At 43.8% G+C, this 14,427-nt stretch overlaps 1 protein-coding gene across 2 annotated transcripts in view; it reads right to left on the bottom strand.

The window, feature by feature from the left end:
* PTPN2 (protein tyrosine phosphatase non-receptor type 2) overlaps nucleotides 1-12,248 on the bottom strand; it is a 31,545-nt gene extending 19,297 nt beyond the window's left edge. The window contains exons 1-5 of one of the 2 annotated variants that reach the window (XM_015855280.2): nucleotides 11,961-12,248; nucleotides 10,532-10,622; nucleotides 3,254-3,354; nucleotides 2,421-2,519; nucleotides 783-920 (exon numbers count right to left, since the gene is read on the bottom strand). In XM_015855280.2, the coding sequence (XP_015710766.1) occupies nucleotides 783-920; nucleotides 2,421-2,519; nucleotides 3,254-3,354; nucleotides 10,532-10,622; nucleotides 11,961-12,152 (621 nt within the window). In that variant the 5' untranslated portion in view covers nucleotides 12,153-12,248. The remainder of the gene's footprint in view (nucleotides 1-782; nucleotides 921-2,420; nucleotides 2,520-3,253; nucleotides 3,355-10,531; nucleotides 10,623-11,960) is intronic. The other variant, XM_015855281.2, reaches the window with a different exon arrangement.
* Between the last annotated feature and the right edge of the window lie 2,179 nt (nucleotides 12,249-14,427).

Genomic DNA, 14,427 nt, shown 5'->3' with positions numbered 1-14,427 from the left:
CCAAATCCACTGACAAGACAACTTTGAATAAAACTTGCCATACAACCACTTTCAATTAATATAAGGCAAGGTTTATAGGGAGAGAGAATATCTTACAAGACATAGCTGGAACAAACAGACAAGCTCTTCAATCCTGTCTTCAGTTCTGAAACAGAAGCAGCAAATTCCAACCCAAGCTCAGGCCAGGAACAATTTTATTTTTTTTTGAGCTTAACTTGATTAAACTGTCAAAGTGCTTAATTTTTAAGAGAAAAAGATGGTTGGTCCTGTGGAGCAAAAGGGGAGGTAAGCAAGAGGAGATAATGTTACCTATCCACAGGTGGCAATCAGCCCTCCCCCCCAACCCCAAACTTTGCTACGCTGAATTATGTGGAAAACTACAGTTAAAATAAATAAATAAATTCAGTAGTAAGTGAGTATCATTTCTGATATTCAAAAGAAAATCAGAAACTTCACATCCTAGGTTCTTCCTTTTAGGGTACTTCTTACAGCTCCTCTTAAGATCACCTCTACCGCCAGTAAGAATTCAGCACATTAAGGTACCACCAAATGGAAAACAGAAATAGTTTTTAGAAGTGCTGAAGGACCTCCCTCTTAACATTTAGATTGAGCTTTGCTCACTTGCTATATGCCACACTTCATCTTCTACATTATTAAAAGCAAAACACATTATAATTTTCAGTGTAAAAGCTCTATTAAACCTGCAGTGACAACGTGCTAAGTGGTTTGCATTGTATACTTAACGTCAGGAATATGAGATATAAAGACTGCCAAAAGCTTACTTTGATATTTTCTAATTGCAGTAGGTGAACAGTGTAATAGGATTTGACGTCTTCCGATACTAGCCTCACACGGAAACCTGTTTCACTAAATATCATAACTTCTTCTTCTCTCGTTGGCCAGTACTGTGCACATTTCACCTATGTGGAAAAAGAAAAAACAAAGAAAGAAAATCTAGTTAAATACCCTCGCATCCTGGGCTTTGTGCTACCACATTCTGAGACCTTTTAATACAGTATAGTAGATTAAAGTACACATTACCTGCTCCTAGCTCGAGGAATTCTCAAATTCAGTAAAGTTTACAGTCAAGTGACTACAATAGTTACAGTTGTTATTAGGTATTCCAGCTGTTTGCTCTCTCCTCCATGTCAGCTTCAGCATGTCTTGAGACACACATTAACCCTTCACCTTTCCCCACCTTTCCACCTAGTTCTCATTGCACTCTACAACTTCCTGAAGGGAGGTTGTGATGAGGAGGAACTTGGTCTCTTCTCCCAGACAACAAATGGGACCCAAGGAAATAACCGCAAGCTGTACCAGAAGAGGTTTAGATTGGACATAAGGAAAAACATTTTCTCTCAGAGAGTGGTCAGGCACTGGAATGGCTGCCCAGGGAGGTGGTGGAGTCGCCATCCCTGGCAGTGTTCAAGAGGCGTCTGCACGAGGAGCTACAAGATACAGTTTAGAGGTTTTCTGTAGCTACAGTAATGGGAGGATGGTTGGACTAGATGATCTTGTAGGTCCCTTCCAACCCTGTCATTCTATGATTCTCTACAGAGATCTTTACTCATCTATTTCAACACTTCACTGCATTTCGGACAGGGACATCTGCACATTTACAGAAGTGATGCAACACATCATGCCTATTTCCCTGAACCTTGCTGAAAATTGGAAGATTTAGTGAAACACAGGAATGAATTAACAATGCAGAACTTCCTCATCCTTTACTCCTCTTGCTTTGCACTCAAGCTTACTGTCAGTAAATAAGTGACCTCTTTCATGGACTAGGCAAAAAAATGTTACTAACAAATGTCACAAACACCCTAAGGAAAGAAAAAAAAAAAAATCACCACAAAATGACCTACGTTTATCATTCAAACCCACAGTGATTTTAGGCACATTAGTAAAAATAAATAAACAAACAGACCTACACAATAACAAAAGATTGATGAACTTTGCATGTTACATAACTCGTGCCATCCACAAGTAAGTAATCCAAACTAATTAGACCACTTCCTAACACTACACAAAAATATATTGTTCCATTAGTTTCAAAAGAAATAATCTAGAGATTTAATTCAAATGCATCTTCCCACTTTTTTTTTCCCCCTATCTAGAGCAGGTTTTGTTTTTCATTTTTTAATGATACTGTTTCTACTCCATCTTTGTTCTGTCTCATTGCACTCCTTGTCCATCACGCTACTTTCACCTTTCTGGCTATATACCAAATGCTGGTTTTAGTGAAATTAATTTTGCCTTAATTCCATCGCTTTGTTTCATTGCAAAGTAAATACACATTTTGCTGTACACCAATAAAAAAGTGTTGATTCTTTAAACATAACCATCAATCTGTATGTTCAGCAGTATTAAAACTATACGGTTCACTTTATAACGTCAGCAAAACGTCTGATGTTACTCACCGAGTCTTTTTCAACAATTCTGTTCAGCATAACAACTGCTTTGGTTTTTTGCTGCCATACCATTAGCCAAAAATGACAACACGTATTAGGTAGTGGACCCTGTGTGGCAAAAAGAAAAATGAGGGGGAGAATGCATAAAGCAGCGTGTTTGAATGTGGCCAACGTTTTATTGGGTGAAGCAGAAGAAAGTCTGAAAAGTTTAACCAAGCAATTAACAAAATGATAGAGAAAACAGGAAAGAAAGTAACCATGCTGCACAAATCACTCAAGTACTTAAAGTTCAAACAAAGCAATAGAAACTAAGGGAATGGATGCTTTAGTTTGAGCATCAATGCTACTGCGCAGTTAGAAGAAAAGCTTCTGCAGGCACACCAAAAGGAAACAAGATGAATTAAATGGTATCGTTTTATCCTTCTACACTTATAGAAAGTACAAAAATTATGTATACCCCTAATTTTATTTTAACTTCATATTCTGTTTTACACTCCCACACTACGCTTATTTATACAGCCATAAGCAAAACAGGAGATAATACTGTCAAAGCTATAGAAGTATAAAGGGTTCACTTTTATAAGTTCATACTTAATAGTATAAAACTATCATTACCTGAAGAGCAGGAAGTATCCACAAGGCTTTAAACACAGTCAACTATATACACTTAAACGTTCCCCTTTATATTAAAATATATGTTCACAACTAGATCAAACAGGCTGTCAGCACGAGATACATAATCTATCGTGATGAGGAGTCATCCAAACATAAATTACCTGTGTAGAAATCCATCTCCCCCATATTCTCAGTCCCTGTAGTACCCGTTCATTGGTATGACTTACCTGTGTTAAGATATAGTATCTCTGGGCTTCTTCTATGACCACTAGGCTGGCATTGATATAGTCATTCTCTGTGTTCTGCAGTTTTACTCGACTGTGATCATCTAAAATTAAAAGAAACTTCAGAATGAACAATGTCTTTACTTTCATGAATACTCTGCAGCAGAAAAGTTTAGGCCTCAGAAGCACTCATTAAAGAATTTACTTTCTAAGCAAATGGCAAAGTACATGAAAGCAGTTTGTAATGTAACATTGATAACCATGGCTACATTTCTACCCTCAGCATTCCATCACAGGTTAGTAACTGGAATACCATTTTTCCTCTAAAAAACAGCCAACCAATTCCCAACACCAACAAAAGCAGCTCATGCCCATCCTTCAACAATCATTATTTCCTTAATATCACAGCATGACGACACGCTACATTCTGTACCATTCCACTGCATGGTTTGCTTTAAGTATGGAATTCTAAGATCTCCAGTGAGCTACAATACCACAGGCCAAGGCAGAATCATAACTGACGTAGCTAAAAAGTAACCCCACTTGCAGTCACTCAAATCAAGCTTTGCTGAATTTAATTTTCCTTGTAATTTAACACAATGCAAATTAGAAGCACTAAGGAAGCAGCACATAAAAGATGTCCCTATTAAACAAATCTTCCCATTAAACAAGCCTAATTTTATTACATGGTTTCCACCTTTCCCATGATTATGCAGGCAGGACAAAAGATTCCCTACTTATTGCAGATGGAAGCAGTCAAAGGTTTGCTTTTAAAATACTAACATTCACTTGAGAAAGATTATCAGGCTGTCATATTACGGTACCGAGCAATGAAAAGTCATTGTGACTATATGTTCGTAGGGCTTTCCAGTACTTGATAACTGCCCTCTAGGAGGCACTTTGGTAATCAGCCTCATTCACAGTAAATAACCTTTTGTCAGCCATTTATCACACTCCGTTAAATAAACAGCAACTTTTGTCTGAAATCTGTACACAACTGCATTTCACCAACTGAGCTCCAACTGACTGTGAACCCCCTGAAGCTCAAACATCGATAGATTGTTTGTAAGAACAACTAAGGAACAACAGCAAAGCTACTTCAGTGCATTTCAGGAAGTCATTCTGTAAAGCAGCAGACAGAGCCAGCACTGAGTCAGGCTGCGATGCCAGTTTCTCACTGACACCGACCACAAAACTTACTTGGAGTTGTCACAGCTGCTGACAAAACACATCAGCCCACTGTTCCCTTTCCCATACTGTCACCAAAGGCCTGAGTTCCTTTTGACGATTATCTTACAAAATTAACAAAACCCATGACCTATGTGCAAGCAACCACTAACTACCACCCTTGGTACAGTTATGCTGTCCCTATGGCACTGCCAGCCCATACAGCACAAGGTTTATCTAAGAAAAAATCCACGAACGTGACCCTGACTGGGCAAACAGCTTATATGAGAATCAGAACAAAGTTACTGAATTAGCCCCTTGTTCCTCAGGCTGTTCTCAACCTGCTTTTATACTCTTCCTCAGCTCTCTGCTACTGGCAGCTGCCAGAAGCTACCAGGATGTACACAGACCCTTTACAAGGCCTGCAATGGCCGTTCTTACATTACATATTCTTCAGCCTCTTAAATATATGGTCACCTTCCCAGATTCACAGAAGAAAACAAACAGTGAAATTGTTTATATTTCCCCGCATAGGACTAATGTTGCAGGCTGTCGAGCTGCTGGCTTTCCTTGTGCACAGCACAGAAGTATGCTGTAAAGCTATTTTTAATACAAAAGAATGAGAAAGCTACCAGGTTAGTCTGTTTTTATTAGCATTCCAGATGTAAGGCAGCACCGTCCTGACTCTCAGGAGTCTTAAAACAATCTGTAAGCCCATGTGAAGCAAAGAAACAAAACAACAGCCAAGGCAGCAGACCTCAGATGTGTCTTAAGGTAAAAAATGTGTCCTTCCATTATTTTATCTGGAAATTCAAGTGTTACTTTTTCCTTTCATATATCACTTTATCTGAAATGTTTCTACTGGAGAGAAACCAAGACCTTTGTAAATATTACATGTCATCTGCCAACAGGAAAAACTTAAGATCTTGTTATAGTAAATCACACATACCGGTACGAGTGTTCTCGGAAAGGTGACGTCAGCAGGCGCTGTTAACAGTTTAATCACCCAGCAGCAGCTGCTGCTCTGCTGCCAGCAGGAGATAACTGCCCGCACCCCAGCCAGGCTACGCACTGTAATACTTACACACGTTTCTTAGCCTTAGTTTTAACCCTCTTCTAAGCTCTGCTCTGTTAAACTTGTAAAGAAAGTTCGCAAATAACTCCTAACAGTTAATTCTCCCTCCTCCTCCCCAGCCAAAACAGAGGCAAACCTCCAAATACGGCGGCATACCCAGGGGACGAAAAAAGCCACGGGCAAATATTGATTTCCCTTTCAGGGGAATGGGTTCCTAAAGGACACAATGACCTAGAAACCTCATTCAAGTTCTGGCTTGCTCATCTGAATTAAATGAAGCGAGCCAACCTTCGGCAGCAAGTTAGCTGTAACATATTTCTCATATGTAAATCATTTCCAGTTACACAGTACTTCAGATTTATACGAACGATAAACATATCTGAAGTCTAATCTAAAAGATCTATCTTAAACGCAGCCAAGCTCACAACAGCTAAAATACCGCGCTCATTTTCTGAAGTGTTAATTTCCCTATTTTGACAAATTACACGGCTGAAAAGGAAGTGGCAGCCTTAAGAACGCTTCTCATTCTGGCTCCCGCACTATGAACACTGTTCCCACAGCCCCTGTCTGAGATAAGCTCTTATTACCCACTTCTGGCAAAACCCTTTCCCTCCACTATCACCTACATGTGCATCTCGCACAAGGCCAAGACTTTGCACTGCACAGTGCCCTGCAAAAGGAAAAGTGATGTATCCACAGAATCACAAATGACCCGGGTTGGAAGGGACCTCAAGGATCATGTAGTTCCAACCCCCCTGCCTGGCAGGGCCACCAAACATACACCTTTACTAGATCAGGTTGCCCAGGGCCCCGTCCAACCTGGTCCTGAACACCTTCAAGGACGGGGCATCCACAACCTCCCTGGGCAGCCTGTTCCAGTTATAACACTGATAGGAATGTTCAGCAGTTCACATGGCACAGATCTTACAGCTGGTTAATGAAAGGTTTTTATTCAAAATCAATTGCGCTTCTAATCACGAAACTGCTGTGTAACCTAAAAATCATCTTTCACCCAAGACAAGTCTCCTGCTTGCCAAATATGGGGCGACAACAGAGAAGGGTGACGTGCTACTTAGTGGATTAAACAAAGTCACAAATACAACATGCAGTGATAAGCCATCCCAGTGACCCTGGGTGACGCTTCACCCCCTGCCAGTAAATCCCCTTCGTTTCACTAATCTACATCTGGTCTACCTGAGCTGCTGCATTACCCAAATCTCAGCCCTCCGTCACCGGATGTGCACTCACAGCTCTCAGACAAACAGTTTCAGGGGGAGCCTAAGGCAAAGGAAAGGCAAAGCAGCTTCCGCACCTTGGCTGTATGCAGCGTGTGCCACCGTGAGACATCAGCAGAGGCCTTGCTCATAACTGCAATGTATTCACACTGAAATACATAGGTCGCTCTGAAAATGCTTTATGTATTTCCATGAAAACTATAACAGATACAAAGAGCTCCGTAATACTGTTTGATGGAGCTACAAAACACTGTTTTTCAAGTCACCACCATTAGCTGTGCGTTTTCACCAGCCACAAACAGGAGCCTGCATGCTGTGCTCATACAAACCTGCACTATCAATAACATGGTTTAATAGCTAGCTCTGAAGTGCTCAGACTCTATGATCTCTGACAGTCCCTTCCAAATGAACTCTCCTGTTCTAATGTCCAGATCAGTATGTGCCAGGATACTCCCCTACTCCCCAAACCCTAAGAAGGAAATATCTCCAAAAGCAACACTCTCTGTTTATTTATTACATGCTTCTGGTAACAACGTGTCCTATAGAATCATTAAATAACGTCACAAAAGAAAGTTCATTTCAGCTTCTAAGATGGACAGCAAGTTTTGCTGTAGGCTTATTTTGGACAGAACCTCTGGGCATGAACTTGAAACACAGGACAAAAAGGGAACGTTTTGCCATGATAAATAATCAGTGCTAAGTGCAAAACCATCCACGTCGGCTCCAACTCCGTTCCTTGTAAAGAACAATACTCTTCACATTCCTCTCTCCCTGGCATATGTTCTACAACAACTGTAAGCCCACGGCTGAAAGATCCAACACAAAGTCTGCGAGCTGCCTCCTGAAGAAAACAAGGAGAAATCGTTACCTTTTAAGATTCTCCAACAGCAACATGATCTATTTCACAGAATCACAGAATTGTAGGGGTTGGAAGGGACCTCTAGAGATCATCCAGTCCAACCTCCCTGCCAAAGCAGGCTCCCTACACCACGTCACACAGGTAGGCATCCAGGCGGGTCTTGAATATCTCCAGAGAAGGAGACTCCACCACCTCCCTGGGCAGCCTGTTCCAGTGCTCCATCACCCTCATTAAGTCGTAGAGTTCCAATAAAGGTATCAATAAAGAATAACAGCCCTGTAAGTTATTTTCCTCTGAACAGTGTTTTCTGAGAAATGGTTTCATCTGTCAGGAAATGACTGGCTGTCAAACCAAACCTATTTCAGATTAACTTCCTGTTTCAATACTGCAACATTGCCGAGATATTCCTCTCCCCACTCTATGCCCATAGCAGACTGCATGACTACTGCTTTTTTGGCTGGGCAGTCACTCTGGAGGGCACTTCTCCAACTGAATTCTTTTTACACACCAGCTCTTCAGCAAGGAAAATGACACCAACAAAAATATTTCTGAAACAAGAGACAATGTAAAACTCACTCAATTGTAATGGGCAGACAATTAGCCTCATACAGCCAAATGCAACTATCTTTCACCTTGAAAGGTACGCGATATACAAGCTAGTTTTAATGTACATGCTCTGTGTATTATAGTTGAAGTGGGGCAAACCAACCCAAAGCATCTCTTCTATAACAGAGAACAATCTCTGCATTTCCTCTTACAGACACACCATCTCAGACTTTAGACTGGCTTGTTTGCTGTGTAGACTAACAAATCATTTTCTCTTGGCTACAGAGAAATAGGACATTTTTATTAAATTATATCACATGTTTTACAATATATTTAATTAGCACAGGGATGACTTTTATTTCCAAAGGCCTTTAGGTATCAGAGCTGGAAGTTCTACCCCAACTGCTGTGAAGTTTTAGGTACCAAAACGTTAAAATGTCATTTATCACAGAATCACAGAATGACCCGGGTTGGAAGGGACCTCAAGGATCATGTAGTTCCAACCCCCCTGCCTGGCAGGGCCACCAAACACACACATTTACTAGATCAGGTTGCCCAGGGCCCCGTCCAACCTGGCCTTGAACACCTCCAAGGACGGGGCATCCACAACCTCCCTGGGCAGCCTGTTCCAGGGCCTAACCACTCTCCTAGTGAAGAACTTCCCCCTAACATCCAACCTAAATTTATTATCTATTCTCTTCCAGGTCTCTTTTTCATCCTAATTCCCACTACTGTCAAATAAACAATTATAAGTTGTATTTGAAAACATACACATAAAATGTAACAGTAATTAGCTCAAAGACTGTTCTGCTGTGTTCTCATAGAGCCTTGCTGCCAGCACCCAGATCTGTGGGTATATTGTGGCAGTTCAGTTCAAACCTTCTTTCTTCCACTCACGCTAAAAACTAAGACATGCTTCCTAAGGCTCACTGTATTCAACTCGGTGCCAAATAGCACGTCACTATTTTACCATCCTCCTGAACCCAGGTACTACACCAAGCCCAGATTAATTGTCTCTCTGCTGTTATACTGGACCCACTGTTTGCTACAGTTGCATCATTTCCTTCTGGATAATGGAGCATTTCAGGGCAGAAGTGTCCACTATTGTGAAAGACGTATCATGACTAAGGAAAATCTTGATTAAAAAAAAAGAAAAAAGAAAAACCCAACCACCAACTCACATCCTTACAGGAGATAACCATAAGCCAATCATTGAAGATATTATTGCAGGTATTCCAGATGCTACAGAAATAACAGAAATTTTCTTTACTTCAGAAGCACAGAAAAATAACCTACTTTAAAAGCTACGCTGCCATTCTGTCCGCAGTTGTTTCAAATAAACTGAATCCAAAGATGTGAGAAAGGACAAAAAAAAAAAGGCACAACTTCTGTTAGAAAAGCTGCAGATGACGGACACAGGAATAGACTTTGGGTCTCAGGGGTTCAAAACCAATTTCCTGCCTTCTCTTCTTAAAACCCGTCTCAATTTAGCTATGAAACAGAAAGTGAACGAAATGCAATCTGCTTTATCACAGGTAAGAAGCTAATGCTGTGCTCTAATAGGGACATAAGCCTGAGACATGAGGTCTCCTGCTGATCTACACAGGTGAACTGAGGTCTATCAGGTGCACTCAGGACTTAGGTGTATTCTGCTGGACACACAGCAGAAGCTGGTAAGCCTTAAATAACACGAGGTATCATCTTCAGAGCTGCACATTTCTCAGATAGGGTAATGATGGGAAATACTACACAGACACAGCAAGGAGAGTCTGAGCTGAACTCTCATTTCATGATGGTACAGTACTTAGACTCAGCATTAAGGCAGAGTGGATCTGTTTGGTGTATACACCGTGCAAGTCAGCGTTTTGTCAGCTGCCTAATAATCAGCGTGCAGCATTGCTGTGTGAACAGCATGACTCACTTCGAGACCCTCTGTGTGTAATTTTGAGAAGTACTATGCACATGCTGTTACCACAACTTTCAACTGGAAACGAGGACTTCAGCACTTCTCCAAAATATCCAATAGGTATTCATGGCAAGCTCGCAAACAAAAAGCCCTAATACATCAGCAAGCCCTCAAAAATCCTAGATCCAAAAACAACGGGATTACAAGAGATTTTGCTGCTCTGGGAAACCTAGTACAAAAAGGACACGCAAACAATGAAGTTTTCCATATAATACTGAAGTTGGAACAGGTTAAATCTGCATTCACATTTTCCCCTACATCTTGTGAAAGCAATATATTGTAGCTTCCTCTAGCTATAACTATGTACCATTCATGCATCTTTTCATAAGGATTCTGGATTCAAGTTTCATGCTGTTGAAAAGAAATATTCCACATGCTTCAATAGCAAACAAACTGGAAAACGTACTGCTGTAAATACAGAAAAGATACTTACATGGACTAACATCTCTGTATCTGTTTCGATTTCTGTTTTCTGGGTATTTTGCAACTCTATGAGGGTAGTCACTGGATTTATGCCGAATTTCCTTTAAAAGACAAAAATACAGTTTATTTCTAGCCACCGAGCACATTAAGGCTGATGTTCTATACAACCTATCACAAGGCTTTCAAGCTCAAAAAATTCCTATATGATATGATTGTGTACTGAAGAGCACTGCTTACAACAAAGCATTTTTGGACTTTCTTTGTGCTTCCACTAAAACAATCATCTTCTCAAGCTTATTAATCAGTTGAGATACCCTCATATAACACAGTGAAACAGGACTTTGGTAATCTAACGAATGTAAAGAGGCTTCATTTTTTCCATGTCTGCCCTATGCTGTGACTTACATGCAATGATAACCTATGAAAAACACCAGCTATAATACAGAGCAGCAAGTGTCAAGTACCAGCGCTCTGTGTACCTCCACATAAACCACTCAGTCTGTAACACGACCAAATCTTGATTGCAGTACAGAACAATGGAGCTTATGTTCTCATCTAGTTTATGTGCCTTACAGCCTTTTGGAGTGCCTCCACACCCAACAAACAAATGGCAAGCACTGGCAGCCAAATTCCCCCAGATGTAGGTTCTTATTTTTATCCTATAACGGGAAGCAATATATTTTGTTTTAAAGAGCATAGGCATTTTTCATGCTCAAAAACAAGTATGTCTCCTATATAACACAGCCATAGCTAGATACCTTCCTAACTAATAAGTCAGTGTGTTGGAGTGGGTAAAGAGGAGGGCCATGAAGATGCTCAGAGGGCTGGAGTACCTCTCTCATGGAGAAAGGCTGAGGGAGTTGGGCTTGTTCAGTGATACCATAAACAGGAAGGGACCAACTTTCCACACAGCCTGATAGTAACAGGACACAGGGGAACGGCTTTAAAATAAAAGATGAAAGTTCAGTTAGATGTTAGGAGCAAGTTCTTTGCTCAGAGGGCAGTGAGGCGCTGGCACAGCTGCCCATAGAAGCTGTGGTGCCCCATCCCTGGAGGCGCTCAAGGCCAGGTTGGATGGGGCCCTGGGCAGCTGAGCTGGTGTGGGGCAGCACGGGGTGGGCCTGGGTGTGCTGTGAGGTTCCTTAGGATTCCTATAAGCCCACATATAGGCGCTGTTCCCCGCATGCAGGCCGTGCCACACGGCTGTTCCGGGGCAGCCCGAACCCGCTCCTCAGCCGCCGCACATGCGCACTGCCCGCTCTCACACACGCCGCCGACCAACGCGCGTGCGCAGCCGCAACGTCCCCTCAGCGCCGCTCCCCGCCGCGGAGCCGAGCCCCGAGCGCTTCCACCCCGCCGAGACGCCGCGTAACGGCACCGAGAGCCGGCGGGAGGCGGCCGCGTCCCCTTGGGGCGCTCGAAGCCCTTTCTCAGCTCACCAGATAACGCGCCTGCCAGTCGTTCGTGGCGTCGATCTCCTGGAACTCCCGCTCGATGGCGGCGGACATGGCGACGGCCGGAGCGGAGCGGCAGCACCGCAGCCCGCCGTTGCAGCTCCCGCGCGCTGCGCACCGTGCCGCCGCTACGCGCGCACATACACTCGCGGCGGCTCCCGCGACCCACGGGCGCATGCGCGGCCCCGCCCCCGTCCGGCCTAGGCCGCGCCCCCGGGCCGGGAGGAGGAGGAGGAGGAGCGCACCTGGGGACGGGGCAGCGCCCGCAGGTGGCCGCGGCGGCGCTTCTTTATGGCGTCACCCAGAGCGGAGAACGAAGCGGCCCCTCGGCCCGCCGCCCCCTGGCGGTTACCACGGCACAGCCGGGAGCAACGCCCCTTTGTTGCTAACCCCGCCTCCTTTGGTGCTCGCCCCGCCCCGCCCCGCCCCGCCGCCGGCCTGTGGGCAGATAATCACCCCAATGTAGTTCATACCCACAGCAGTTCTCGTGTCAAAATTGTCAGAATTTTGGTGCTCTCCGCCATCTGCATGGAGAAGAGAAGGCTGCGGGGTGACCTCATTGCAGCCTTTCAATACCTGAAGGGAACCTACACCCAGGAGGGGAGTAAACTCTTTGAAAGGGCTGACAATAGCAGGACACGGGGAAATGGTTTTAAGTTAAAAGAGGGAAGATTTAGGTTGGATGTTAGGGGCAAGTTCTTCACTAGGAGAGTGGTTAGGCCCTGCCCGATATACACTGTGCCTGAACAGGGAGGGTTGTGGCAATAGCCTTGGGCCTTCGTCGGCTCTGGCAGGGCTGTTACATAGGAGGTGTGGACGGGGCGCCCTTGCCTGGCAATCCTCGCATCATAGGTAAAGTGTGCTATGTTTGGTAGGCCCTCCCCGCCCAGGGGCAGGTGGGTTGGAAACTAACTCCGATCCTTGAGCTGTCCCTGTCCGAGGACCCGCGGGTCAATCCACTGTTTGGTGCTTCCCTCGCATCGACCACTTGAAGTTCAAAACTCTGGACGTATGTTTTATCAGTGACTTTGGCACCATTGGCTGGAGCACGTAAATTTGAAATGGGTTATAGCTATACCACATCGGAGGGCGCGGCCTGGCTATGGGTATGCACGCCAGCAAGTCCGTGAACTATTGCCTGCTTGTTCTTCACACACCCATTTGGTTTTTTTGGGTCATTGGCTCGGACAGGATGGTATTCGGCCAAGTAAGTCAACTTATGCGGACACAATGATGGCCCTGTTCCTGTGCTGCTTTTCTGAGAAAAGTCGATTAGTCTTGGGGTGAGAGTATCTAGTAGATGAAGAACAAATTCTTTCCCTGAGGTTGAACTTTAATTCCACAGATGCACTCCATGGCCCACCAATTTTGGTTTGCATAGCCAGGGCCTTAGAAATGGAGAGAGAGCTGTAATTGTATGAGGCTTAATGCTACACAACGAGTGCTGAGAGCTGGAGTACATGTAATTCCTGATGGTTCACACGTTCTTTTTATGTTATGGCCCGTGACGCCCAAGAAAAGACGAAGCGATGTCTTCCAGTTTCTCCAGGGCTCAAGAACGAGGCACTACTTTAGAATCTGCGCCCACTAGCGGCTGTGGCACCCTCCTTTGGCATCTGCCTAGGTGAGAATAAAAAGTGTGAATAAAATGGTGATGCAGAATGAATGAGTTTCATTGATTTCTCCCTGTACATACAGTGGAACTTTACTATTTCATAGCCCCTTTGGAGTACTGTATCCTTGTTCAGAAATGAAAATTGAAAGACTCCTCCTCTCATAAATAATGTTACTGCCAGTCTCATTCCAAAACATACGTACCATTGACAGTGTGTCCACTTACCTCTAGTTGCAGTATTTTGGCGTTAGCAGCAATAAGGAAAACAATACTTTGGAAAAACTGTGCATAAGCAAGAGATCTGTACAAATCCCTAACACGCCAGCAAGTGGCAACGCCCAGACAATAGTTTCCAACCTAAGGGGGTCCCCGAGCAGGTTAGCAATTCATGGATCAAGGACACTCTGGTTGACAGGGATCAGCACGAGGATGAGACATATCGGCAGGTGGATGGTGGCGCAAAGTCTGGTCTGACTACGAGGGTGTGGTTGCTCGTTATTTCAGAAATGGGAATTAATCGGGCGCTGTAATTCTTGCTTTTGAACGACATGCAATGACAGCAGGGGGCTATGAGCAGACAATAATGAATTATCCTAACCTGGTGGTTTGGGAGGTTCGTCGAGATAGAAGATTTCATGCGGCCAACCGGAATAGAAAGGACAAGATTAAGGTCTATTGTAAAGAGACGTTTCCTAGTGCAGAGATTTGTGCCCAGTCCTTGCTTCAGTGGCCACCTGGACTCTCTATGGTGGACAGCTCTAACTGAAATTGTGGGAATGTCGAAAAGGAAATTGCAGCTGGCAGAAGTGCTGTCACGAGTGAATGGACACTGGTTAG

This window comes from Coturnix japonica, chromosome 2 (genome assembly GCF_001577835.2).
Source record: "Coturnix japonica isolate 7356 chromosome 2, Coturnix japonica 2.1, whole genome shotgun sequence".
In the NCBI taxonomy this organism is placed as follows: Eukaryota; Metazoa; Chordata; class Aves; order Galliformes; family Phasianidae; genus Coturnix; species Coturnix japonica.
This window is presented reverse-complemented; position numbering and strand designations above follow the sequence as displayed.